This window comes from Zonotrichia leucophrys, chromosome 14 (assembly GCF_028769735.1).
Source record: "Zonotrichia leucophrys gambelii isolate GWCS_2022_RI chromosome 14, RI_Zleu_2.0, whole genome shotgun sequence".
Lineage (NCBI taxonomy): Eukaryota > Metazoa > Chordata > Aves > Passeriformes > Passerellidae > Zonotrichia > Zonotrichia leucophrys.
Window position 1 is genome coordinate 14,353,659 of NC_088184.1, and position 26,680 is coordinate 14,380,338.

General features: G+C 48.8%; 2 protein-coding genes and 1 long non-coding RNA gene across 8 annotated transcripts in view; 2 read left to right on the top strand and 1 right to left on the bottom strand.

The window, feature by feature from the left end:
- The window catches only part of EPN2 (epsin 2), a 53,004-nt gene extending 37,381 nt beyond the window's left edge, over positions 1 to 15,623 (top strand). For 2 of the 5 annotated variants that reach the window (XM_064725539.1, XM_064725540.1), the window contains exons 4-9: positions 2,166 to 2,258; positions 2,550 to 2,727; positions 6,458 to 6,631; positions 8,086 to 8,178; positions 8,985 to 9,200; positions 10,777 to 15,623. In XM_064725539.1, coding sequence (XP_064581609.1) covers positions 2,166 to 2,258; positions 2,550 to 2,727; positions 6,458 to 6,631; positions 8,086 to 8,178; positions 8,985 to 9,200; positions 10,777 to 11,096 — 1,074 coding nt within the window. In that variant the 3' untranslated portion in view covers positions 11,097 to 15,623. The remainder of the gene's footprint in view (positions 1 to 2,165; positions 2,259 to 2,549; positions 2,728 to 6,457; positions 6,632 to 8,085; positions 8,179 to 8,984; positions 9,201 to 10,776) is intronic. The other 3 variants (XR_010442001.1, XR_010442000.1, XM_064725541.1) reach the window with 3 other exon arrangements.
- Positions 15,624 to 16,276: 653 nt separating this feature from the next.
- On the top strand, positions 16,277 to 19,595 carry LOC135454065 (uncharacterized). The gene is made up of 3 exons (XR_010442023.1): positions 16,277 to 16,581; positions 18,356 to 18,627; positions 19,223 to 19,595. It is a non-coding gene; the product is annotated as an uncharacterized LOC135454065 (long non-coding RNA).
- Positions 19,596 to 21,485: 1,890 nt separating this feature from the next.
- Positions 21,486 to 24,951, bottom strand: B9D1 (B9 domain containing 1). 2 transcript variants are annotated; one of them, XM_064725798.1, is made up of 7 exons: positions 24,819 to 24,951; positions 24,112 to 24,180; positions 23,921 to 24,032; positions 23,761 to 23,857; positions 23,326 to 23,388; positions 22,093 to 22,160; positions 21,487 to 21,987 (listed from the first exon to the last, which is right to left on the bottom strand). In XM_064725798.1, the coding sequence occupies exons 1-7, from the start codon at positions 24,873 to 24,875 to the stop codon at positions 21,860 to 21,862; spliced, it is 594 nt and encodes a 197-aa protein (XP_064581868.1). In that variant the 5' UTR covers positions 24,876 to 24,951; the 3' UTR covers positions 21,487 to 21,859. The 2 variants fall into 2 exon arrangements, with proteins under 2 accessions (XP_064581866.1, XP_064581868.1); XM_064725796.1 differs by having other exon boundaries at positions 21,486 to 21,987; positions 23,761 to 24,032.
- Between the last annotated feature and the right edge of the window lie 1,729 nt (positions 24,952 to 26,680).

Here is a 26,680-nt window from a genome sequence, read left to right on the forward strand (position 1 = left end):
AAGTCAAATCTCAGCTCTGAGTGAAAATTCAAGTCAGCCATGCTGAATGCCTGTAATATTTTAGAGGATCCCTGTAACAATTTAGTTTACAGCTCTATGTTAAGCTTGGAAGGGGAAACTGTCACCCAGTAAACTTTGTCATTATTGAGCAATAAAGGGAACTAAAATATAAATCAGAATTAAGCACTTGAAGTAGCTTCAGAAATGACAAGCTGGGGATTAGTCAACTTCTGAGAGACATGATGCAAGCAGAGTTATTTAAAGGAGTCAAATGTGGCATAAACATTGTAGTTACAGATGTTTAAACCTTCAAATTACACCTGGACTTGGCAAGACTCGATTCCCTTGGTGCTTCTTGCACCAGCATGGAAGGAAGTGAACAAAAGCAAGGGAAATTCCAATTTAGTTCTCTGGAACCCTCAGTGGTGACCTGAATGCTGAAAAACCCTCATGCCAATTTAAAAATGGCTTGTTCACCTGAAGTTCTGTGGTGTTTCTAAGAGAATTTTGGAAAGAATGGAACAACACCAGGGTAAATTTAAAAATTACTTGTTCACCTAAAGTTCTGTGGTGTTTCTAAGAGAATTTTGGAAAGAATGGAACAACACCAGGGTAAATTTAAAAATGGCTTGTTCACCTGAAGTTCTGTGGTGTTTCTAACAGAATTTTGGAAAGAATAGAACAACAGCAGGATAAATTTAAAAATGGCTTGTTCACTTGAAGTTCTGTGGTGTTTCTAACAGAATTTTGGAAAGAATGGAACAACACCAGGGTAAATTTAAAAATGGCTTGTTCACTTCAAGTTCTGTGGTGTTTCTAAGAGAATTTTGGAAAGAATGGAACACCACTGGGGTAAATTCAAAAATTACTTGTTCACTTCAAGTTCTGTGGTGTTTCTAAGAGAATTTTGGAAAGAATGGAACAACACCAGGGTAAATTTAAAAATTACTTGTTCACTTGAAGTTCTGTGGTGTTTCTAAGAGAATTTTGGAAAGAATGGAACAACACCAGGGTAAATTTAAAAATGGCTTGTTCACCTGAAGTTCTGTGGTGTTTCTAAGAGAATGTTGGAAAGAATGGAACACCAGGGTAAATTCAAAAATTACTTGTTCACCTGAAGTTCTGTGGTGTTTCTAAGAGAATTTTGGAAAGAATGGAACAACACCAGGGTAAATTTAAAAATGGCTTGTTCCCTTGAAGTTCTGTGGTGTTTCTAACAGAATTTTGGAAAGAATGGAACAACACCAGGGTAAATTTAAAAATTACTTTTTCACTTGAAGTTCTGTGGTGTTTCTAAGAGAATTTTGGAAAGAATGGAACAACACCAGGGTAAATTCAAAAATTACTTGTTCCCTTGTTCTGTGGTGTTTCTAACAGAATTTTGGAAAGAATGGAACAACAGCAGGGTAAATTTAAAAATGGCTTGTTCACCTAAAGTTCTGTGGTGTTGCTAACAGAATGTTGGAAAGAATGGAACAACACCAGGATAAATTTAAAAATGACTTTTTCACTTGAAGTTCTGTGGTGTTTCTAAGAGAATTTTGGAAAGAATGGAACAACACCAGGGTAAATTTAAAAATGGCTTGTTCACCTGAAGTTCTGTGGTGTTTCTAACAGAATTTTGGAAAGAATGGAACAACACCAGGGTAAATTTAAAAATGGCTTGTTCACTTGAAGTTCTGTGGTGTTTCTAAGAGAATTTTGGAAAGAATGGAACAACACCAGGGTAAATTTAAAAATGGCTTGTTCACCTGAAGTTCTGTGGTGTTTCTAAGAGAATGTTGGAAAGAATGGAACAACACCAGGGTAAATTTAAAAATGGCTTGTTCACCTGAAGTTCTGTGGTGTTGCTAACAGAATTTTGGAAAGAATGGAACAACACCAGAGTAAATTTAAAAATGGCTTGTTCACTTGAAGTTCTGTGGTGTTTCTAACAGAATTTTGGAAAGAATGGAACACCACTGGGGTAAATCCCAACCAGCCATGGGCACAGCAGGGTCGGGGTGCTCCTGAGGCACGAACCCCAGGAGAACTGGTGTGCCTGTGTGTGCTGAGGGGAAATGGAGCCTGTGGAGCAGAGGGGCAGGGCTGGAGCCTGCAGGGAGCAGCAGCAGCAGCTCAGAGCAGCTCGTGCTCGGTGTCACCAGTGTTGGTTTCCTTTGCAGGAGGAGCGCCTCAGACGCGGGGACGATCTGAGATTACAGATGGCTCTGGAGGAGAGTCGCAGAGACACAATTAAAATTCCCAAAAAGAAGGAGGTAGTGCCTCGGCCTAAGAAATTCCCTGTTACGCTGCCAAAAAGCTGAATGACAGTAACACAAACTTAGCTTAATACTGAGCTCTTTTGTGCTTCTGGGTTTGCTTTGTTGTGTAGCTTAAAGCTTCTTCCGTGTGGGTTAAATTTGGAGCTAGTCAATGCAGGCGTGTGAAAGGAAAAATAATAATAATGCTAATAATAATAATAATAATAATTGCTTCTTCACTCTCGTGGGTTTGTACTCCAGCCTGGCAAGGCTCTTGAGTAAAGCTCAGCTTCTTGCTGCCCTCAGCACACCACCCTGCTGGACCTGATGGATGCCCTGCCCTCCTCGGGCCCGGCCCCGGCCAAGAGCGAGCCCTGGGGCCCTCCTGCTGCTGCTGCTGCTGCTGCTGCTGCTGCCAACCAGACAGACCCCTGGGGAGGATCCTCAGCTGCAGCCCCTGCCTCCGACCCCTGGCAATCATTTGGTAAGAGCCAGCTGCCAGCAGCGCTGCGATCTCAAAGGTTTTGCTTTTTAACCTTGCAGTTCAGAGTTCCTCAGTGTTGTACTCGTGTAGGAGTCCATTTTTATTCATTTCACTCAATTCCTCATTTCCAAGCAGACACCAATGGCAGTTGCTTTTTTTTTAAAGCAGTTGGGTTTTTGTGTGTGCAGTTTGAATCCTAGGGATCTCAAAGGTTTTGCTTTTTAACCTTGCAGTTCAGAGTTCCTCAGTGTTGTACTCGTGTATGAGTCCATTTTTATTCATTTCACCCAATTCCTCATTTCCAAGCAGACACCAATGGCAGTTGGTTTTTTTTAAAAGCAGTTGGGTTTTTGTGTGTGCAGTTTGAATCCTAAGGAAGAAAAGAGTGGCACTTGTGTTGTCTTTACAAAACCAACTTGTCCAGCTCGTGTCTCACTGCTGGTTGTGTCAGTGCCTTGGGTTTAAACTGTTCCCAGAATTTAATCTGATATTTAGACAAGCTTAGGAAAGCCATCAGTCTGAATTGTCATGTCCTTAGCTGCTCCTAGAGAATTGTAATGTGTTTGTGTATGGTCAGAACCAAAAGGATTAAATTACTTAAATGAAGATTTTTATAGCAGACAAAAAAATTCAGGTTGCCACTTAAAATAGTTGGTGTTCCATAGGATTTCAATGCTAAATCCATGGAATATTCCTGAAGGGAAAGGTGCAGTGTTTCACATTTTAAAGAGCAATTAAACCAAATTTTTGTGTGGTATTTTGTTTTTTGTGTGTGTGGTGGGCTGGTGTCTGGGTCAGCCACAGCCTGTCCAAGGAATTACTCCTTTGATAAGAAAGCAGATGGTTTCTCACAGTGTAACACTTGGAACTGGAGCTGGATCTATTTTTTTGTTGGGATTTTTGACTTTTTTAAAGGGCAGGGATTTTCTGTGCAAATCTTGATGAAGCTTTTCCATGAAGATTGAGAGCTTTGTTCTGTCAGTTCTGCTTTGGGCTGGTGGTTCTACAACCTCTACTCTAAAATGCTTCAAAGGGATTTGCAGTCTACACACCATCATCATATTGCTGATGAGAAATTGGAAGTTTAATGATGAAATGCCTTGTTTGGGGATTTTTCTCCTGCTCATGATGGCATTAAAGGCACCTGCAAATCTCCTGGGCCAACTGCCAGGTCATCATTCCAAGTGTCACCTGGTTTATTTTGATGATAGGAACTGAGAAAAATCCCAGATTTTGGGCCCTGAGGCCATTCAGTTTCTTTTTCCACGGCTTAAATAAACCCAAATCCACTTTCCTCAAATGTGCAGCCTGATGTGTCACCCTGGGACAGGATTTTCCTTGCACCAGTTCCAGCTGTAGCATCTCCTCAGTGCTTCCCAGCTTTCTTTCACCACAGCACAATCCCTGCTTGCAGCCTGCTGGATTCTCCCAGCAATAGTCTCAAGGATGCCAGTTTGTGAATTTGCTGGTAAAAAATGACTCATGAATCTGCATTTCCCAGTCCTGCCAGTGCTGTGGTGTTCCACTGGAGCTGATGGAAGCTCCAGGAAGGGATTTTCCTGAGTGCTCTCATTCTGAGTGCTCCTTTTAGGGAAGAAAGGAGGTTTTGGGAAGCTGCTGGTGATGGGAAATGCTGTCATTAGTGTGGCACTGCTCCTAACTCAGCACTGGGGACAGATCAAGGAAATGGGAGTACTGGGGTGGGAATTATGGGGCTTCCTTGGAGACTTTTGGCATTTCCTGCTCTGGAGCTGTAGTGACCACGTGGCTGCCGATGAAACAAAACCCAAAATTCCAGCTGGAATTTGTGCAGCATTCCTGATTTACAGGAATATTGGGATGCCAGGGGGTGTTGAATGGAGTTTTAAAAGCTAAAATAATTTTCAGTTGTAATTTGAAAGCTGCAGGACATTGAAGGTCAGAGTTGTTGCACGTGGCTGGTTCTGTCCTGCTCTCTTGGGTTATAAAATCCTCATGTGGGAATCAAACCTTTGGTGATTGAATTTGTAGGAGTGAAGAGTTCTCAGCATCTTCCAGTGGAAATGAGAACCCTGAGCATACAGACATTGGGTTAAAAATAATAAAGGGGCATCGGTGGGAAGCTTAGATGTGTGTCAGGAGTGCTTAGAAATGGGAATAAAAAAGCACAGCAGGCTCAGGGGAGCTGATTATATCTTTATAAAATAGCAGTGGGGTTAAAAGGCTTGGAAAACATTCCCTCTGAATCTTACAGCTTCCTTTGTCCAAGGGTTAATGTTGTGTGTGTCACACCTTTTACCTTTGGGCTTTTTATAAACTCACTTTCCCCTGAGCTCATAAATAGACCCTGTGATTTAGGTCACCTCCAGCCAGGGACTGTCACTGGTGGTGGCAATGTCAGCAACAATGGCACGTTTATTTCCTGGTTGGAACTGCAGGTATTGGATCCAGCTTCAGAGAGGGGAATTGTTTATTCCTCTGCCTTGCCCAGAATTTCCTGGTGCTGTTGTTGGTCACAGTGTGACAAATGCTGGGAGTGGCTGGTGCTGAGCTGCTGCCATTAATGCTCAGTGGTAATTGGGAAGAGGAAAGGCTTTGGGAGGGGTCAGACTCCAAGGAAAGGCTTTGGGAGGGGTCAGACTCCAAGGAAAGGCTCTTGAGAGGGGTCAGTCCCAAAGAAAGGCTTTGGGAGGGATCAGTCACTAAGGAAGGGCTTTGGGAAGGATCAGACTCTAAGGAAAGGCTCCTGGAGGGGTCAGTCCCAAGGAAAGGTTCCTGAAGGGGTCAGTGTCCAAGGAAAGGCTTTGGGAAGGGTCAGACTTCAAGGAAAGGCTCCTGGAGGGGTCAGTGTCCAAGGAAAGGCTTTGGGAGGGGTCAGTCACTAAGGAAAGGCTCTTGAGAGGGGTCAGTGTCCAAGGAAAGGCTCATGGAGGGGTCAGTCATCCAGGAAAGGTTCCTGAAGGGGTCAGTGTCCAAGGAAGGGCTCCTGGGATGGGTCAATCATCCAGGAAAGGCTCCTGAGAGGGATCAATCCCAAGGAAAGGCTTTGGGAGGGATCAATCCCAAGGAAAGGCTTTGGGAGGGGTCAGTCCCAAGGAAAGGCTCCTGGGAGGGGTCAATCCCAAGGAAAGGCTCCTGGAGGGGTCAATCCCAAGGAAAGGCTCCTGGAGGGGTCAGTGTCCAAGGAAAGGCTCCTGGAGGGGTCAGTGTCCAAGGAAAGGCTCCTGGGATGGACCAATCCCAAGGAAAGGCTCCTGGAGGGGTCAGTGTCCAAGGAAAGGCTTTGGGAGGGGTCAGACACTAAGGAAAGGTTCCTGGAGGGGTCAGTGTCCAAGGAAAGGCTCCTGAGAGGGATCAATCCCAAGGAAAGGCTTTGGGAAGGGTCAGACTTCAAGGAAAGGCTCCTGGAGGGGTCAATCCCAAGGAAAGGCTCCTGGGAGGGGTCAGTGTCCAAGGAAAGGCTCCTGGGAGGGATCAATCCCAAGGAAAGGCTTTGGGAGGGGTCAGTGTCCAAGGAAGGGCTCCTGGAGGGGTCAGTGTCCAAGGAAAGGCTTTGGGAGGGGTCAGTGTCCAAGGAAAGGCTCCTGGGAGGGGTCAGTGTCCAAGGAAAGGCTCCTGGGAGGGGTCAGTGTCCAAGGAAAGGCTCCTGGAGGGGTCAGTCCCAAGGAAAGGCTCCTGGAGGGATCAGTCACCAAGAAAAGCTTTCCAAGGGAAGCTGCCCTCACTTCTCTCCTGCTGATCCTTCTTGCAGGTGCCAAACCAGCTGCTTCTGTTGACCCTTGGGCAGCACCAGCAGGATCCACAGCTCAGCCTCTGGCCAAGAATGTGGACCCTTGGGCTCCTGCTCAGCCATCTTCTACTGCAGCAAAATCTTCTGTGGATCCCTGGGGATCAGCACCTGCAAACAAACCTCTCTCTACTTCTGGTGAGCAATCCCATGTCCATCTCATTTGAGTCATGAGGAGAAGTCCAAGTGGTTTTCTTGCATTGTGTGGTTCAAAGAAGCTGGACAATGGCAGAATTTATCTTCAAAATAAAAGGGACTTGTAATAACCAGCAGGAAAAAGAAATTTCAGTGTGATTATTCAGACTTGCAGCTCTGAATTTGAGGTGCTGCTTCCTGCTCTGTCCCTTCTGTGTCTCCTCATGGTATTTGTGGCTGCCTGCTGAGCACTTGGGACTGCTGCTGCTCTTGGGTTTTATCTTTAATTAGACAAGGACTTCATTTTTGGCAATGAATGATACTGTAATTTCACCTTTCCTCATGATAAATAGCTCTGCAGATGTAGATTGACAGGTTGAGCAGCTCGAGGAGACTTTTAGAGGTGCAAATGAAGGTTTGTTCCTTCAGACTGAGGGTGTGAAACCCTCCCTGAGCCCTGGCAGAGATGCACAAGGTGCTGCTGTAATTGTTTTTCCATGCTCTGTAACTAATGCAGCCTTGATGAGTGTTAATACCTGGCATTTTCATATTGGCACCGTGGCTAAAAGCATCCAAAATGCATTTTCTGCTCATCATTCATCCCACAATACAACAGACAGAGGAATCTGAGTGCTGCAAAAACTTCTCTAAGCAGCTTTTCCTGGGCAAAGGGCAAAAACTGAAATGAGCCTTTAGCTGTGGTGGCTCTTTGTTCTTGATAAATATTGTTTTTATGTTCAATTTTCATCTTCTCTTGGGCTTTGTCATCTTGTGCTCTTCTTGCTTGAAATGTCCTGAAGGTTAAAAATAAACTAAGAAAACATTTCAGCTAATTAAAAATACCCCCACAAACCTTAAAGCTGTTCAGGAGTGTGATTGCTGATCCCTTAGGTGTTGTTTTTGTGCCTCCAATCTGAGGTAAGAGTTGTGTCCACGTTTGGAAGTGGTGATGTTTCATTGATTGCAAGCTCTGGGTGAGTGCTGGTGCTTCAGCTAACGGGGCTTTGCCATCTCCACACCCTCTGCTCTGCATTCCTCCTCCTTTCCACTTGGGAAACAGAATTGAAATCATCACTGGTGGTGTTTTCCTTGAGGGCTGATTAACACTCGATAGTAGAGGCTGTAAATCCATTTCTGTTCTCTCCTTCCACAGCAAGATCTGCTTGTCTCTAATGCAGACACTCAACCAACCAACCCCCAGCATGCTCAGGTGTGCCCTGCACTGATCCCAAAGCAAACTGCTCTGGTGTAGTTGTTCCATGCTGGCAGAAAGGACAGATCTGTGACATTCTGCTCCTCCCAGCTCAGAGTAGGAGCACTCCCAGCTGCTGCCCTGGAGCCTCTGGTGGCTTCTTGGTAATAACAGGAATGGGTCAGGAATTGCTTCCAGGAGGAATCAGCTGTGTGATGAAACCGAAGATGTGTTAATGACAGGGCTGTCTTGTTGTTTTGAACAGGAAGTACATCTTTTGACCTCTTCAGTAATTTGAATGGTACAGTTAAAGATGATTTTTCTGAATTTGACACACTTCGAACTTCCAAAAAGCCAGGTACGAATCAAGTTCTTAGCATGTGGACAGGTTGGGTGACAGTCATGGCAACAAATGTCTCTGTTCTTAAATTTTATTGAACAAAAAATCAGTTTTACAAAGGAAGTGATGATGCAGCAGTAAAAGCTCCTTGTTCCCATTTTGGCCTGTGCATGAACTCGTGGGGAATGGGCCTTTTGTAATCCATGGAATTGCACTGTGTGACCTTCTGCTGCATTGACCCAGAAATTTGTTGGACTTCCTAATTTCCAGTGTCCAGCATGTTTGGAGCTGGGCTTATGCTCAGAGACTCAACCAGAACCATACTGACTGAATCTCTCAAATGTGTAAATTCCACTAGGAAGATAACAAAATACCTTCTATGAATATTCTATTTTTTATTGTGGTCAATGATCAGTGAATCAAAACTGCCAGACCCTGTCAGTGCTGTGGTGCCATTGCTCTCAGGATGGTTCTGCCTGAAGCACAGCTGGGCTTTTTGAGGAGAAAACCCTGGGGGAATCCAGCTAGGAAGGGCACAGCAGTGGTGTAGGGCCAAGGCTTTGCAGTGTGTGTTCCTTGGAGCCTGAGTCCCACCTGGAGCAGCAGAGCTGTGGGAATTCCAGCAGGAGAGCACTGCAACTCTGACTGTAGCTTCTTCATGCTCTGCTAGAGGACATTGACCTGCTTGCATGCTGAGAGGGTGTAGCAGCCTGACTAACACTGCCTTAGCATGGAGCATCTCTGCTCTCTCCCCCTGCAGCCTGCTCTCTGCCTGCCTCTGGGCACTAACCTGCAGTTGTGTTTGTCCCTTTGTGTTGTTGCAGCTGAATCAGGTTCCACTCTGCCCTCTCAGCACAGTGGCACCACGAGTCCTGATCTCTTTGAGTCCCAGCACTCGAGTGGGACATCAGGCAAGCAGAGCACGGCCCGCAAAACCCCGGAGTCCTTCCTGGGCCCCAACGCTGCCCTGGTCAACCTGGACTCCCTGGTGTCCAAGCCACCACAACCTGTTACTTCTCTGAACCCGTTCTTGGCACCAGGTTGGTTTCTGCACACTCCTTCATGTTTGTGTTTGAGCTTTCCCTTCCTGCAGGGGAATTCTGCCCAGCTGGGTGCTGCTGGGGTTAAAGATGGGTGCTCTGGGCTTGGTTTTGTTGGATACTTGGATACAGGAATGTCTCAGAGAGGCATCCTGGGCTCACCCAGCACAGTGACAGTCCCTGAAAACACAAAGTCTCTGCTCTTGGTCTGAACTTCTTTCCAGCAGTTCCCCTCACTCAGAATTGTCCGTGTTAGAAAGTTTGGGGTTGTTAAAAATGGCTGAACTTCAGCTGGATTTTGTCAAAACAGGTAAGGTTGCCTTGGGAAGGTAACAGGTGGGAGTTTGCTGTGGAAGAAGGTTGGAGTTGCCCTTTCCCTGGAGCTGCAGCAGCCACAGGAGATCTCTGACTGAATTACTCACTGAGTAATTCAGTGAGCTGCTGGTTAGTCTGTGTTAGGCTGCCACAGTGAGCCAGTTCTGATCTGAAAACACATTCTCAGTGTATTTTGGAAGAAAAATTGCCTGTTGCACTTCTCCTGTGAGCTGGGCCTGTTAGAAGTGAGCCCTTGCTTGGAGCAGACTGAAATGATGACACCAAACATGTGGCACATGTGTTTTTTAAAAGCTGAATTTGCACTGATGTTTTCCTGTGTTGTTCTTAGGGTGAAACTTAGGAAATGCTCTTTCAGTATTTATTTTCATCACTCTTCCAATGGAAGAAAAAGTCAATTTATTAAAATCCCTGAGTAGGAAAAAAAGCAGTGATTCTGAGCAGCCTTGGCAGCGAGCAGGGAGAGAGAGGAAATCTGTGTATCTGCCCTTCCCGGGTACTACAAAAAGTTTGTGAGGGGTCACTGGGCCATCCAAATAATCCTGGGTTTGTACACTAAAAGGAATTTGCAAGGCTGGCAGCAGTCCAGGGAACCTCAGAGGCTGGGAAAGTTGTGCTCTGCTTTTTTGAGCACCGCTGCAATTCGGAAACAAGTTGTTTACTTTGGGAATTCTTGTCCCAGCTCGGTGCCAGAAACACGAAAATGGAGGTGGCTGCTGGGAGCTTGGAGCAAGCACACAAATCACAGAACCCCAGGATGGTTGGGAGGAAAGGGACCTTAAAAGCAACCCTGCCATGGCAGGGACACCTTCCACTGTCCCAGGCTGCTCCAAGCCCTGTCCGAGCTGGCTTTGGATCCAGGGCAGCCACAGCTGCTCTGGGGATCTGTGCCAGGGCCTGCCCACCCTCACAGGGAAGGATTCCTTCCCAATGTCTGATGTGAACTCACTCTCTGCAGTAAAGGAGCATATAAAGCATTAAATGAGTGATGTGGATGTCGTGGTTAGGGCTTTTGCAGAGAACCAGATTTGGGGCCTGGGACTGCAGTCAGGGCTGTCCGAGGTGGGAGCTGAGGGGTGCTGGAGGCACTGGCTGCTTCCAGGGAGCACACTGGGGATCAGATGCTCCCCAGGGTGTTCTGGGCATGGGGATGCACACAGGGAGCGTTCTTTGCCAGGACAGACGAGTGCAGCCCCTGGTGCTGATGGATGGCAGTGCCTCACTGTCCCCTCTCTCCCCGCAGGCGCCGCCACGGCAGCGACTCCAATCAACCCCTTCCAGGTGAACCAGCCTCAGCCTCTGACCCTGAACCAGATGCGAGCGAGCCCCGTGATGGGCAGCAGCCCCTCGTTCAGCACCGTGCCCCCTCTGAGCATGGAGCCAATACCTCTGTCTTCCATGGCCCCCGTGCCCGTGGGCATGGCCCCGCTGCCGGCCATGGGCACCATGCGCATGGGCCAGGGGCTGAGCATTGCAGGATCAATGCCCCAAGCTCTGCACAGTACAGGAATGCCGCCAGCAGCCTCCCAGGCTGCAAATACAACTAACCCTTTCCTCCTATAAAGACCCAATTAAAGGAACTTTTCTTTTCTTAGTGTTTCCAGGCTGAAGTCTTTCCAGCGAAACGAACGTGGCCTGTGTGGACTGAACGGTGTGTGAGAGACTTGGAAGTAGATTTGCAGTTTACAGTTATGATCTTTGAAGAGTTGTCTCTACTTACCAGTTAATCTAAATCTAGTCTTTGCTACAGATGGTACCTTACTTTGGCTTGTTGAGCATCATGTGAAATGTTCAGACTTTTCACCAAAGTTAGATTCTGCCCATTTTTGTTACTTTGTTAATCATTTCAAACACACTTTCTAGGGAGAGAGAGAACCTGCCACCGGAAAACTCCCTTGGCTGTTTTGTAGATGTCAGATCATGTGCTGGATTCCTGAAGTTACTCTTGCCCTGCATCTGTCACTTCCTCTGCCCGTCAGGTAGACCTGAGATTCCGAGTGCTAGTGAATGTTTTGCACATAACTACACACAGTTCTAGACTGTTGGTTCACCCATAGTCCTTACTCTTAGAAGAGACCGACCCGGAGGGCCCAGGGGGGCTTGGTTTTTATGCATTAAACATTGCAAACTCGCACTGCTTTGGTATCTCTGAGGTGTGACTGACAACAGCAAGCTTGTCTCGAAAGGAAAAATAACACAAAACCCCAGACAAAACACCCAAGACCATGCTCGAGTTGTGCTGTCGTGTGCAGTGTTGAATTCCTACACTACTCTAAGGACTCCTGGAACTCTCTGTGAGTGGCTGCACTCGTGCTGAGTGAGTGTCCTGCTCTGTGCTTGTCCAGTACCAGCTTCGTTTGGAAGTTTTTTCATGTGTATTTTGTTTTTATTTGACTTACAATGTGAGTTGAAAGAAAAAAAAATGGAAAAAACAAAGAAAAGCAAAAAAAAAAAGGAGATACAGTGGGACAACTTTGAATTCAGTTTCACCGGGGCAAGCTTTAAAACTAATTCAGGCTTAACCTTGCTATATGCAGTTACTCTTGTATACTTTTGCACATATTTTGTTTAGTACAGTTTCATATTTTGAGTTTGCAGAGTTACCTAATAGTCCTTTTTTTGCTAATTTTTATAATGTGGTTCTTATTTAACTGTCTGGTTTTGATAGATTTATCAAGTCTGGCTGAAAAATTAAGATATTGGCAAATGTCATTTTTATGGTTTTAATGCCCTCTTATTTATGGTTTTCGCTCTTTGTTTCTGTAAAGAGAGTTTAAAAGGGAAGATTAACACTAAAATATTTACTTTTAAATGAAGTATTCATAATGCAAATCAAAAAACAAATCCTCGTGACTAATTATTTTTAGATGAATTGAATTTGAGCATAACATGATTTAAGACTACATTAAAAAGAAAAAACACTAAAGTCGCCTTTCCCTTGATTTGTTCCCATTTCCCAATCCCCAGACTGGACAGACTTTTAGCCTTGATGAAGATCCCAGGAGAGGCTGTTTGGTTTTATTTTCCTTGTAAAACTTGTGGAGCTGTTTAAAATCCTGATGTACAAACAGAACTTGTTTGGTTTTATGCCCTGATTTTTCCTGTTGGAAGGTGCACTCTGTTGGATGGCTGCTTCCAAGGGAGTTATCCCTTTTAGATGAATTCTCATGTCTGGACTCCTCACCACGCTCAGGGGTTCTGCTGGAGCTCCAGCCTCTCCCAAAAATCCATGGAAAGGGAATTTTCCTGCCTGCAGGGCACCTCTGAACAGACTTGGTGGCCTTTCCTTAATTTAAGAGGGGGAAAAGAGAATTTCCTGGAGTTGTGTTGAGGTGGAACAATTCCCTGTGGGGCTGGAGAGGGGCTGGATCCCATGGAAGGAGAGGATTCCATGGAAGGAGGGGATTCCATGGAAGGAGAGGATCCCATGGAAGGAGAGGATTCCATGGAAGGAGAGGATTCCATGGAAGGAGAGGATCCCATTAAGGAGAGGATCCCATTAAGGAGAGGATTCCATGGAAGGAGAGGATTCCATGGAAGGAGAGGATCCCATGGAAGGAGAGGATTCCATTAAGGAGAGGATCCCATTAAGGAGAGGATTCCATGGAAGGAGAGGATTCCATTAAGGAGAGGATTCCATGGAAGGAGGGGATTCCATGGAAGGAGAGGATTCCATTAAGGAGAGGATTCCATGGAAGGAGAGGATTCCATGGAAGGAGAGGATTCCATTAAGGAGAGGATCCCATTAAGGAGAGGATCCCATTAAGGGGAGGATCCCAAGGAAGGAGAGAATCCCATTAAGGAGGGGATTCCATGGAAGGAGAGGATTCCATGGAAGGAGAGGTTCCCAAGGAAGGAGAGGATTCCATGGAAGGAGAGGATCCCATTAAGGAGAGGATCCCATTAAGGAGGGGTTTCCATGGAAGGAGAGGATCCCATGGAAGGAAGGGATTCCATGGAAGGAGAGGATTCCATGGAAAGAGAGGATTCCATGGAAGGAGAGGATTCCCATGGAAGGAGAGGATCCCAAGGAAGGAGAGGATTCCATGGAAGGAGAGGATCCCATGGAAGGAGAGGATTCCATGAAGGAGAGGATTCCATGGAAGGAGTGGATTCCATTAAGGAGAGGATTCCATTAAGGAGAGGTTCCCATGGAAGGAGAGGATTCCATTAAGGAGAGGATTCCATGGAAGGAGAGGTTCCCAAGGAAGGAGAGGATTCCATGGAAGGAGAGGATCCCATTAAGGAGAGGATTCCATGGAAGGAGAGGATCCCATGGAAGGAGTGGATTCCATGGAAGGAGAGGATCCCATTAAGGAGAGGATTCCATGGAAGGAGAGGATCCCATGGAAGGAAGGGATTCCATGGAAGGAGAGGATCCCATGGGAGGGCTGGGATTCACCTCCTGGTGGGAAGGGGAGGCTGAGGGATGCTCAGATTTAGGGACACAGCCCCAGCCTGGAGCTGTGCAGTCAGGGGAGCTCTGGCAGGGGGTGGAATGCTCGGATGTTCCTGTGCAGGTGTGGGATCCTCTGGAATTGCCAAGGAGCATTCCCAATCCTTGTTTGTATAGAGGAGGGAAGAGGATTGCTGTCCACACCCAGCCTGTCTTTCAAAACAAAACAAAACAAAACAAACCCCCATCCATGTTGCCTTTCAGAGCACAGCAAAAGATTTTTTTCTGCTGTTGTTGAAGCTATTGAGAAGTGCAGAGCAGGAAGGGTGTGATTCCTGCAGATGGGGGGATCTGCAGTGCTTTTTCCCAGCTGATCCAAGGTTCCTCCTGGGTTGTTTTCCCAGTTGGATTTGACCAGCTCTGGAATCGAGGGCACTCGGGGTTTGTCCCTTTGTCCCCTGAACTGCAGTGGGATGGGGCATTGTCTGTCCAGCCAAGAGTCCTGGCCACGTCCTGGGGAACTTTTTAGAGGCAAGATGAGGTTGATAAGAAATATTTAAAGTGCTGAAATATTCTGCAGTTGGAGCTGTCGCTGTAAATTTGCTCTGGGAGGGAGCCCTGGCTTAATGAAGCTGTTGAATGGCAAATCGTTGTCACTGCCCCCAGAACTTTATCCCTTTTATATGAAATAAAGACATTTATGGCACAACCAACCCCAAGGAGGCTCCCTGAGCAGCCACAGCCCAAATTCTGGTGCTGGAAATTTTAGGCTGAGACTGAGCAAGGCCAGATGCCAGCCTGGCACAGGGCTGTGGCAGGAGCTGAGTTTAGCAGGAGAAGGAGCTGCTTTGGGAAATGTGACACAGGGGGGTCACTGTCCTGCCTGGGGATGCTCTCAATGGTCCAGCTCACTTTGTGATGATTTTCCTGCTCTCCAGGATAATCCTCCCACATTTCTGGAGGGTGTTTGTGTGTCCCCTCTGCCCCATTTCTTCATTTTTCCCCTCTTCTCCTTTTTTTTCTCACTTTGCAAATATTCAAAGTGCTTTTTTTTTTTTCTTTTTTGATTTTTAAAATGTTAGTAGCCCAAAAATAGCCTTACTGGTCAAATTGACCAAAGAGAAAAGTGTTAAATATCTTGTTAAAAAAAATAAATTAACACACACTCCTTGGCATCATTTCCCCCTAAATAAGCTCAGTTATTTATTCAGTTTTATGCTCTAGAGAAACTCAGCTCTGTGGAGGGGGCAGGGAAGGGAAGCCCTGGTGGGTTGTGGTGTTTTCAGTTTTTGGGAAGTCCCATAGCCAGGACAGCTCTTGTTCCCCTTGTGCCCCTTGGGAGGTGTGCTCTGTGCCTGAACATTGCACAGGTGGGGAGAAACAGGAGATTTCCTTTTCCCACCAGAATCTCACCCAACTCTTCCTCTCCAAGTGTTCCAATATTTCCCAAACTGCTCATAACCCCGGGAGCCAGCTGCTTTTTCTGGATTTGTGCTGACTATTGCCATTATTTACTGTATAAATAATTTATCATTTGTACTATTGTATCATAATGTCTGTATCTTTGTGTCATTTTTTTTTTCTCCCCCCCCCCAGCAATGTCACAGATGTGATATTTAAACGATGCCATCAGAACAGTGGAAAGACGAGGGGTTTGGAGGTGACTGGTCAGAATTAAAATTGTATTGCTTCTATTCCAGCTGTGTTGCTTTTTCCAAGCTTCTCCATGGTGTTTGTTCTCCCATTGCCGCCCAGGCCCTGCTCGGTGGAGGTTGGCAGGAAGGGGATGGGTTTGGGGTGAGCTGGTGGAAGGTTTGTGGCAGGAGGAGTGAGGGTGCTGTGGATTCCTTGGATGCATCCAGGACTTTTCCCAGGACAGGAGAGAGGAGGGGTTTCTATGGCTCACTGAACTCAGGCTCAGCTGAGACCTCACCCACTCAATAAAAATGGAGATTTGTTGTGTTGCAGGTGACTGAATTCCTCCTTTCAGCCCTGGAACAGCCCCGTGGAGGCAGCAGTGCCTCGCTGGGGGCTCTGGCTTTGTGTGCAGGCAGGAATGTGGGGAAGGTGCTGTGGAAGGAGGGCTGGGGAGCTGGGACAGCACCTGGGGACTCCTCACTCCCCACTTTGGTAGCTCAGCCTGGGCTGTGCGTGGATCACGGGGCTGCTTCCAGCCTGGAGGAGATCCAGGCTCTAATCCCGGCTGTGTTAATTGAAGGGCACTTCATTAGCAGGCAGCAGCAGGAGCTGCCTCTCCAGAGCCCCTCCAGGTTCGTTTGCAGCCAATCAGGCTGATCACTAATCAATGGTCACTAATTAATGCTGGGGATGTGACTGTGGCAAAGGCAGCTTTGGGGAGAAAATCTCTGCTTTGGTTTCTGCTGCCCCAGGAAGGTTCCAGTGTCCCTGCAGGAGCTGGGGCTGCCCTGGAGTGTCCAGGGCCAGGCTGGGCAGGGCCTGGAGCACCCTGGGACAGGGGAAGGGGTTGGAAGTGGATGGGCTTTAAGGTTCAAACCATTCTGGGACTCTGATTCTGCTCCTGCCTCTTGGAATTGCACAGTTTCAGCTGAATCTGCTCACTGTGTGGAAGATGGAATGGCTCAGGCTGGAAGCTGTGGGGACTCTGATCTTGTCCAGAGGAACTGGATTCTGGTGGGTTCTGGTCAATTCTGGTGGGTTCTGGTCAATTCTGCTGGCAGAGTGAGCGAGGGGAGCCTGAGCTGCCCCAGCCCGTGGTGAGCAGAGCTGTGCCCGTGGTTGAGCTTTCTGCTGACCTTGCAGAGCTGCTCCCCCATCCCACATTTCCTCTTCCTCTTCCTCTCCAGAGGAGCGAGGAGGATTTGCCTGCTCTGCAGAGGAAGATAAGGATTTATCTTTTGGCTTCCCCTCGCCCACACTGCTTTAAGATTTTGCTGAGGTTTGTGTTGCCTCTTTGTGCTGGGCTGAGGGTGCAGCTCTGCCCTTTCTGCTGCTTTTCATGGAGCTGTGGGGAAGGGCTGGGCCCATCTCGTGCTCTGGCTTTGGCACTGCAACACCCTGCAGGCTGCATTTCAGGGAACCAGTGGGATTTATGAACCCTCATGTTCAAAACTCCCAAACTTTCCTCCCAACCCCACCCATCCATCCCCAGCCCTCCTGGAATTCTCCACAGCACCGCAGCTGAACCACCTTGAGTAATTCCTGCCATATAAAATCATCAGACATCTTCATGTCCTTCTTCCCCTAGAAGATGTGAAAATCAGCTCTGCCTTCTTCCTAAAGGGTTTTTGTGGCCATGGAATGAAATCCATGGATTTTCCAAGCTCCAGGAGCCAGCTCTGCTGTGCTGGAGCAGCCCTGGAGTCCGTGGGCTGCCTGGGGTTGTGTTGGGTGATGGTGGAGGAGGTTTTTTTTTCTGCTTTTTTAATATCTTCATCAGCAAGTCTGGCACTAAATGGAGTGATGATATTCTCTGAGGTGAATTTGGGTACTTAAATATCCTGGCCTGAATAGGGAGCCAAAAATAGGCACCTTCAGCAGTTCCATGTGTCTGCTGCTCTTCCCTCTGAAGGACGAGGCTGGATCCCTCAGATCCTGCTGGGAATGCAGCTCCTGTTGTTCCCTCCCGGGCCCAGCCCTGCTTTCCATGCCCCAAGGATGGGTTCTGAGGGATTTGTGCTGTCCTGTGCTCCCAAACCCACTGGGGCTGCACTGGAGTTGGGTGGGAGCTGCAGGTTTGGGAGTTTTTGCTTCCAAAAGTGGAGGTGCCTCCTGAGTTTGCAAATATCCACGAGTGTCTCAGAACTTGGGGGTTTTGCTCCCCCATGTTTGGGTCCCAGAGGACTCAGCTGATGGAAAAAGCCCTCAGGGATCCCCTGTGCATCCTGAGGGTGATGTTGGGAGGGGACAGGGTGGGATTGGGGTGGCCTTTGCCCAGCTCTGCTTGTGTGGCCTGGAAAACATCCCAGAGTGGAGCTGGTGGCTGCTCAGATGGAAAACATCCCAAAAATGGCCTGGAAAACAGCCCAAACTGGAGCTGGGGGGCTCAGGTGTGAGGGACACCCTGGAGGTGTCCTGGGTGGGTTCTCCAGGCCCAGGGTGGGTTCCTGCTGTTCCCCGGGATGGGGAATGTGCCAGCTGTGGTGCCAGCCTGGCTGTGCCACTGCTCCCCCACAGCTGTCCTGTCCTGTGACCCCCAGATCTGTGCCCAGCACGGCTCCAGGGCCTTCACCCCCCCAGATCTCCAGTGGCACAAATGGGACACAACACTACAAACCTGTCAAAAATTGGAGCTAAATCCCCAATTTTCTTCTTTTCTGCTCTGTGCTTGTTTGATTTTTTTCCCTATTTTTTTTTTCCTTTGGAGCATTTCACAGATCTCCTGCTCCCAGCCCGACACTGGTGCTGGGGAGAAGCTGCTGTCAGCTTGAATCCATCTCATTTTCAGATGGAGATCACTCCCAGCTGCCCCAGAGCTGCTGGTGTGAGGCAGCCTGGCAGCCTCTGTGGATGCTCAGATCCCGGCTCAGCCCCGGATGTGTTTGCCCCCTGACTGCCAGGGCAGCCAGCACGGAGCCACTTCCACGGAGGAACGGCAAAAACTCGGAATTCTTCATCAGCCTCGGAGTTAATCGTTATTAATCACTTCCAGCGCTTTCCTGAGGGCTGGGAGCAGCCACGAGAGGGCAGGAGCTGCTGCTGCTGTTCGGGAGGAACGCGGTAAATACCAATTCCTGAGGATTGCCCGAGTGATTCTCCTTTTCCTGGAGGGTTTGATCCCCAGCTGTTGCTCAGTCCCTGTCCTTGGCTGCCTCCCTCCCTGGGGAACAGCAGGAAAACTCCCACGGAGTGAACCCAAAGCCTCTCCAGGCCAGGAGAGCTGCAGAGACCCCAAACATCTCCCAGGCCCTGGTTTGTGATGGCCTTGAGCCCCTCCTGTGCCAGGACTCGCTCTCCAGGAAGATTTTTATCTTTTTTTCCCCCCTGCCCATCTGGAATTCAGAGGATAATGACCAATTTCAGCATCTGGGAGAGATTTCAGGGGCAGGAAGCAGAGTTCCAACTGAGAGCCTCGTGCTGCTCTTGTGGGGTTGGGAATTTCAGAGCAGGTTTGAAGAGAAGGGAGAATGATTAACCAGGAAAGGAGCAGGGTGTTCCAGCTGGGTGAGCCTCTGCTGCTGGGTTTTACTGGGATTTGGCTGTCCTTAAAGCACTGCTGCTTCCAGGGTTTAACTGCCATGAACCGTGAGGGATCCTAAATCCCTTCCTTGTCACTGCTCCCTGCTCACGGTGTCGTGTCCATCTTTATTCACAGGTTGTCCCCAGGTGCAAAGATTTCAACTAGGAAATGATGAAAGCAGCAGCAGGGCCATTTCTGGGAGAAGTTTCTGAGGGATATCAATGGCACTGAGCTTGGCAAACTGCAAACATCAGCCCCTGGGTGATGCCCTGAGGGAAACACTCACAGGAAACTTGCCCAGCCCTTGAGGAAGGTAAGTGAAGCTCTCAGATGTGCTCAAGCCACCGAGGAGCACCAAACCACCCCAAAATCCAGCTAAACCCAGAGAAAATAAGGCAAAAATCCTAATAATGCAGGTAGGAGTGTGGGATCTGCTTAGAGAGCAGCTTAAACACCTCAAGGTTCTTTAATCCTGTCACGGAGTTCAGGATTTTTGCTTTTCATTGTTTTTAACCTCCCCTCAGCAGCAGCAGGAGGTTCAGTGTTTGCCTCCCAAGCCTTTCAAACTCTGGTATTTATCCTGCTTCCCAAACTGCTGAAAAGGAAACAAAATTCCTCAGATCTCCTCTGAGCCAACAGGAAATGCTTCTGGATTTGGATTCCAACGTGACTCAGTTCAGAGATTACAAATGACCAAAACAACTCCACTGAAGTGTGGAGTCAACAAAAACAAGTCAACGTTTCAAGGATAATAAAAAATTATCCTTAAAAACGTTTGGAAAAGTATTTTTATGTCCTATTAAAGGTGCTGCTGCTCCTAGCAATGTTCTAGTGGCTACCTTATGATCTCAGAAATTAAATTTATTCCATCCCACTGTGGATCAGAACAATCTCTGCCCGGGTGTTTTGTTGAGCTGTGGCCTGGAGGATTTGTGGTTCATGCCTGGGTGTTTTTCCTGGGATTTCTACACTTGGAGGTCTTGGTAGTTCCCTTTTAGGGAGATGGTGTCGTTCTCCTGGGATTTGCAGTCAAACACAAGAGGTTACATGCCCAAAATTAAACAGGAAAATGACTCAGCAATTAGTCACTGCATTGAAACACTCCTTTTTCTCTTCTACCTTTAAGTTTAGCAGAGCTCGGATGATTTAGGGCTTAAAAACATCCTGGCACAAACAAAGAAACTCCTTTATCAGCAGAAAAACAAATGAATCCATTGATACAACAGAGTTTATTTATTCAGCCTAAATAAGCTTAGAGGGGGATGCATTTCACAGGATCATTTTTGCAAGGTGCAATAATTTCAATTCCTCCTTTGCAAAAAAAAAATCACTAAAGAGAAACTGGGTTTGCAAAGTTTTAACTGCAGGGAAACTGCTACAGCTGGAAACTTTCTGTGTCATTAATTCTATAAAAAGGTGTACAAAAGGCTGCTATAAAAATATTTTGTTACAGGCCTTCCTCTGAGACAGCCTGACCCCTAAAAACACTGAATAAAATACAATAATCATCAATAAAACACTGAATGTTACCAATAACATCAATTCCCACAACACTTCAGCCTTGCTGGGAGGATCAGGCTTGGTTGTTACCCAAGATCCTCCCAGGCTGGTGTTTTTTGGAGTGACTGAGTTGGAGCAGCTCCTCCTTTTCCTCAGAAGGGATTTGGGGGGCTCAGGGGCTGTACAGGGGATTTGATTTGGGGGGCTCAGGGACTGTGCAGCCCCTGGGGTTTTGGGGTCTCAGGAGTCCTGTAGCCCCTCTGGGGGGCTCAGAGGCCGTGCAGCCCCTGGGGTCCAGGGGATTTGGGGGGGTTCAGAAGCCCTGCAGACCCTGTGCTGCCCCAGGGCTTTGGAGGTCTCAGAGGCCCTGCAGCTCCTGGGGTTTGGGGGGCTCAGAAGCTGTGCAGGCCCTGGGGATTTGGGGGGCTCACAGGCCCTGCAGCCCCTGGGGTTTGGGGGGCTCACAGGCCCTGCAGCCCCTGGGGTTTGGGGGGCTCTGGGGGGCTCAGAGGCCCTGCAGCCCCTGGGGTTTTGGGGGGCTCAGAGGCCCTGCAGCCCCTGGGGGTTTGGGGGGCTCACAGGCCCTGCAGCCCCTGGGATTTGGGGTCTCACAGGCCCTGCAGCCCCTGGGGTTTGGGGGCTCACAGGCCCTGCAGCCCCTGGGGTTTGGGGGGCTCAGAAGCTGTGCAGGCCCTGGAGATTTGGGGGGATCTCGGGGGGCTCACAGGCCCTGCAGCCCCTGGGGTTTTGGGGGCTCACAGGCCCTGCAGCCCCTGGGGTTTTGGGGGGCTCACAGGCCCTGCAGCCCCTGGGGTTTGGGGGGCTCAGAGGCCCTGCAGCCCCTGGGGTTTGGGGGCTCACAGGCCCTGCAGCCCCTGGGGTTTGGGGGGCTCACAGGCCCTGCAGCCCCTGGGGTTTTGGGGGGCTCAGAGGCCCTGCAGCCCCTGGGTTTTGGGGGTCTCAGAGGCCCTGCAGCCCCTGGGGTTTTGGGGGGCTCAGAGGCCCTGCAGCCCCTGGGGTTTGGGGGCTCACAGGCCCTGCAGCCCCTGGGGTTTGGGGGCTCACAGGCCCTGCAGCCCCTGGGGTTTGGGGGCTCACAGGCCCTGCAGCCCCTGGGGTTTGGGGGCTCAGAGGCCCTGCAGCCCCTGGGGTTTGGGGGGCTCACAGGCCCTGCAGCCCCTGGGGTTTGGGGGCTCACAGGCCCTGCAGCCCCTGGGGTTTGGGGGGCTCAGAAGCTGTGCAGGCCCTGGGGTTTGGGGGGCTCTGGGGGGCTCACAGGCCCTGCAGCCCCTGGGGCCCGCTGCTCTGGCCCTGGCCCACGTCGTAGCCCAGCTTGTGCAGGTCCTTGGTGATCACGTTGAAGGAAATGGTGACAAAGCCCTGGGAGCGCACCCTGGTCACTGCACACAGGGGAGGGGATGGGATTAATTAAAGATTAATTAGAGATTAATGAAAGGGATTCACGTGGAGCTCTCTGGCAGCAGGCAGGAGCTGCCAGGACTCACCTTCCCTTCCCTCTCCCTGCGCCACCACCTTGGGGTCGGTGAATTCCGGGCGCCTCCCTGTGAACCAGCTTGGAGAAAAATACAAATTAATGAATGCAAAATAGAAATTAATGAATACAAAACACAAAATATTGAATACAAAATTCAAATTAATGAATTCAAATTAATGGATACGAAACAAAGAATACAAAAACAAAATAATGAATACAGAAAACAAATCGTTGAATACAAAATACAAAATTATTGAATTCAAAATACAAATGAATGAATTCAAAATACAAAATAATGAATACAAAAAACCAAAATTATGAATACAAAATACAATTATTGAATTCAAAATACTAATAATTGAATACAAAATTATTGAATTCAAAATACAAATTATTGAGTACAAAGTAATTAATTTGAAATATGAATTGAATGCAAAATACAAAATTATGAATGCAAAATAAAATCATTGAATACAAACTGCAAAATAATGAATGCAAACTACAAAATAATGAATTGGGTGGCTGAGATTGAACCAGGCTATGAGATGGATGTTAGTGAGACTGCCAGGAGGGTTTTGAAACCTGATTCTCTTTATTGATTTAATTCAATCAAAGGTCAGTTTTGCCTTAAGGAAAAAAAATGCAACTGGTCTCATATAGATTTTGTTAAATAATTTTTTTTCTGGGTTAGAAGAATCTTTCTGTGGCAAAGATATTGTTGAAAAATTCTTCTTGAATTTCTTAAAAAAAAATTGGATTGGGAATTGTTTTTTCATGGGTTTGCTCTTCCTGTGGCTGTCCTTCCAAAAGAGGCCCAAGAAGATTCAGGCAGTAATTTAGTGCAGTTAGCAGGTAATTAATATGTCTGTTATATTATATTATATATCATTGTATAATATTATATAATATAGATAATAGAATATATAATATTTATATTATTTATAATATAGTGTATAACAGAAATATATTATATTATATTATATTATATTATATTATATTATATTATATTATATTATATTATATTATATTATATTATATTATATTATATTATATTAATTGTTGTTAATAGCTTTATGAAAGCTTTTCAAATCACCTGAAAATGTGATTTTTACCCACAGAACACAAAGCTGGTTATGGCACAGAGCAGTGACACCTCTGCACCACTGAGTGGCTGCAAATGCCTCTGTGGCTGAGAACAGGAGAGAAATTAATTCCTTAATGAATGAAAGTCATTAATTGTTACCTGGTGAGCTGCTGCAGCCTCGAGGTGGACTCAGGGACAAACATGGCAATGGTTCTTTTGTGCCTGAAACAAAGAGGAGAGCCCAGAACCTTAGGAATTAATAAAACCCAGGATTTTTATATTTATGAAGGCACAGAATTCCTGACAAACCAGGAATTTTCCCTTCACACAGAAAGGCTTTGTTTGCACAGGAACCACAGATCTTCCTCTGTTCCATCCTCCAATAAATGAGAATTTATTGTGTGAGGAACTGACCTTCATATCTGGCCTTTTTCCAGGCCAGTTTGAGCTTTACAGGATGACCAAAACTTATTTAATGATGGAAGAATTCTGCTAGAAAATCTCTGTGAACCGACAGGGCACGGTGAGGAGATTTTTGGGAATTTTTTTGTTTCAGGAAAGTGTCTGAGCCCTGCAGGTCAGGCTGGCACTCACCTGCCTGGCACGAAGGGCACATGCACAGCTCCATAACCCCGGACCACATCGTGGCCAAAGAAGTCAGGCCCGTAGACACTGAGCACAATCTGGGGCCCTGCAAGGAAATGGGGGTGAGGGGGGGCTTTGGCACCAGGGCCAGACCCCCCCCAGCACTCACAGCCGAAGGGGTTGGTGCTCTTGAAGGTGATGTCGATGGGGAAGTTCCAGACCAGCGTGGTGGGCGAGACGCTGCTCTTGGAGGTGATCTGCGAGATTCCCTCCTCCAGGCCCTGCGGGGAGCAGGGGGTGAGCCTGGGGCCGAGCCCGGGGTGGGGACAGCGGGACACGGGGTGGGGACAGGGGCGGTACCGCCGTGGGGACCCAGTCCTGGCCGTAGACAAAGGAGAACTTGCAGTAGAGGTCATCGAATCCCGGGAACTGCGGGAGGGAGAGAGAGGGAGGGATTACTGGGAATTCACTGGGAATTTCTGGGGGTGAGATCTGCCCGAGTCAGGGTGCTGAGGGCAGATGTGCCAGCGAGATTGGGACAGACGGGATGGGATTGGGGAATGAGGCTGGGATGGGATTGGGGAATGAGGCTGGGATGGGTTTGGGGGCTGAGGCTGGGATGGGTTTGGGGAATGAGGCTGGGATGGGTTTGGGGAATGAGGCTGGGCTGGGTTTGGGGGATGAGGCTGGGATGGGTTTGGGGGATGAGGCTGGGATGGGTTTGGGGGATGAGGCTGGGATGGGTTTGGGGAATGAGGCTGGGATGGGTTTGGGAGGGTCTAAGACACGGATGGGTTAAGGGAGATGAATCCAGGCAGGGTTATGAGGGCGCTGATGATGTGCAGGGTTGAGTGGGATGAGGATGGGTTGAATTTGGGGGCTGAGGTTGTGCAGGGTTGGGCAGGATGAGGATGGGTTGGGTTTGGGGCTGAGGCCAGCCAGGTTCAGGGTGAGCAGATTCCCATCCTGCGCGGGCGGCCGCAGCACCGAGACCGGGCCAGGGCGATCCCCCCCTCCCTCCGCGCTGTCCCGGCGTGTGTCCCGCGGTGTCCCCGGCTCTCCCGCACCTCCCCGCTCTCGATCTCGCCGCTCACGGCCAGCAGGAACACGCTGGGCGCCGCCATGGCGGGCGCGCTGGTTGTCGTGGCGACGGACGGGGCGGCGCAGTGGCCAAACTTCCCCGGCGCCGCGCTTCGCTTCTCTTCGCGGGGCTCCCGGTCCGCAAAACGCCCCAAAATCGCCCTAAAATCGCCCCAAAACGTGGCCACCCCACCTCTGGAACCCCCAGCACCCCCGGCACAGCTGTCTCCGTGCGGATCCTACCCGCTCCCCTCAGCCGCTGAGCCCGCCCGGCGCTGCCCCGTTATGCCCGCACCGCCACGTGTCCAGAACTTTTTTTATCATTATAATAATTTAATATCAGCCTGAAGCAACCCCAACCGAGGATTCGTCCTGCCCAGGGGATGGGCACGACCCCAAAGCTGCCGGACTATAGGGACAGCGCTTTCAGGGATGCACAGGGCGGAGGTTTGGGGTGGTTGGAGCCGGGCGGGATCCCAGGACGGGCTGGGATGATCCAGCTCGGGATATTCCCGATCCTACAATTCCATGTGTGGAGGCCATGGCCACTAGATGATGCTGCCGGGCAAGGGCCAGAGCAGTTGGTGTTGGCAGGGAGAAGGAGGGAAATGGTGGATTTTGTGCTCTCTGGATGCTCAGCCCCAGCGCTGAGGAGAGGGGCCCGCGGTGCCCTCAGCAGGGCGGGTGTTGATTATGGCGAGCGGGAGAAACGCCCTCACACCGCTGGTGTGGATGGGGGCGGGAAAAGGAGGGAACAGCGCGGTGCTGCGTTAATTATCCCGCTCTAATTAAAAAAGGAAAGGGGGAGTTTGGTGTGTAAATAAGGATGGACGTGCTGGGGCTTTCTAAGAGCTGCACCCGCTGAGATCTGCTGAGGGTGACTTTGTTTTGATGGTGGCCACGGTGTGAGGGTGACAGGATGGGGCTGGCCTGGTGACATGGTGCTGGCCCTGAAGAATTAATTTGTATTAAAACTCGTTATCATTTGTGAGGTTTCTTTTGGTTAACGACCAAAATGAATTAATGAGCCAGTCAGAATAAATTGACAGAGAGGCAGGGAGGGGAGAGGGTGAGGCAGACCCGGGGAGATGGTGCCCAGAGGGACAGCTGGATTTGACAGGGACATAAGGAATAAAAGCAGGGGTAAGAGGGGAAGGTAAACAAGCTCCTTCTCCGGCTGGCCTGGTGCTGGGACAGTTCTGGCCTGGTGCTGTGACAGTTCTGGACTGGTGACACCGTGCTGGCCCATCAGGACCGTGGTTGTGCCAGGCAATTTGCCCACACACCATGTCAGTGCCATGGAGGCTGCCCAGCCTGGCTGTGGTTTGTCCTTCTCCTCCTTTCCACATCCCCGGCCGCCTTCCCCTCTCCCTGAGGGGTTCATTGCTGCCAGACCCTCTGGGGAAGTGTGGGAGGAGTGGAGGGAGCCCTTCCACATTTCAGTAGATGTGTTCTCTGTCAGTACCTATTTCAACTTGGTTTTTCAGGCCAAATAAATTTGGCCGAGAGAAGAATGGGACAGGGAAGCAGGAGGGATGGGAGGGAATGCCTGATATGTTATCCTTTCTCCACAGCCCTTCAGAAATGCTTCAGGGAAAAGAATTCATTTGAACTGAAAATGATCAGGGGTTGGGGGGGAAGTAGAGCAGTTCTGGAGCAGCTGTCTGGAGCAGCTAGTGAGGCTGTTTAATTAACACTGCACTTGGCTACCAGCTACCTTGGAGCCAATTTCAGGACATTTTTGTTGCCTGGCAGGTGATATACAGCTGCTGGAGGAGTTCTCCCAGCAATAGGAGACCTTCCCCACGGCAGAGAGACGGCAGGGGGGTTATTCAGCAGCCATGAGTCA

What these genes read in the sequence shown, in the direction of transcription:
- B9D1 (XM_064725796.1), bottom strand. Translation starts at nt 24,875, where the DNA reads ATGGCGGCGCCCAGCGTGTTCCTGCTGGCCGTGAGCGGCGAGATCGAG. An exon ending in GCGAGATCGAGAGCGGGGAG is followed by an intron (nt 24,181 to 24,818) that starts GTGCGGGAGAGC and finishes TCCCTCCCGCAG; the next exon opens with TTCCCGGGATTCGATGACCT. An exon ending in GCAGGGAGAGGGAAGGGAAG is followed by an intron (nt 21,988 to 22,092) that starts GTGAGTCCTGGC and finishes CCCTGTGTGCAG; the next exon opens with TGACCAGGGTGCGCTCCCAG.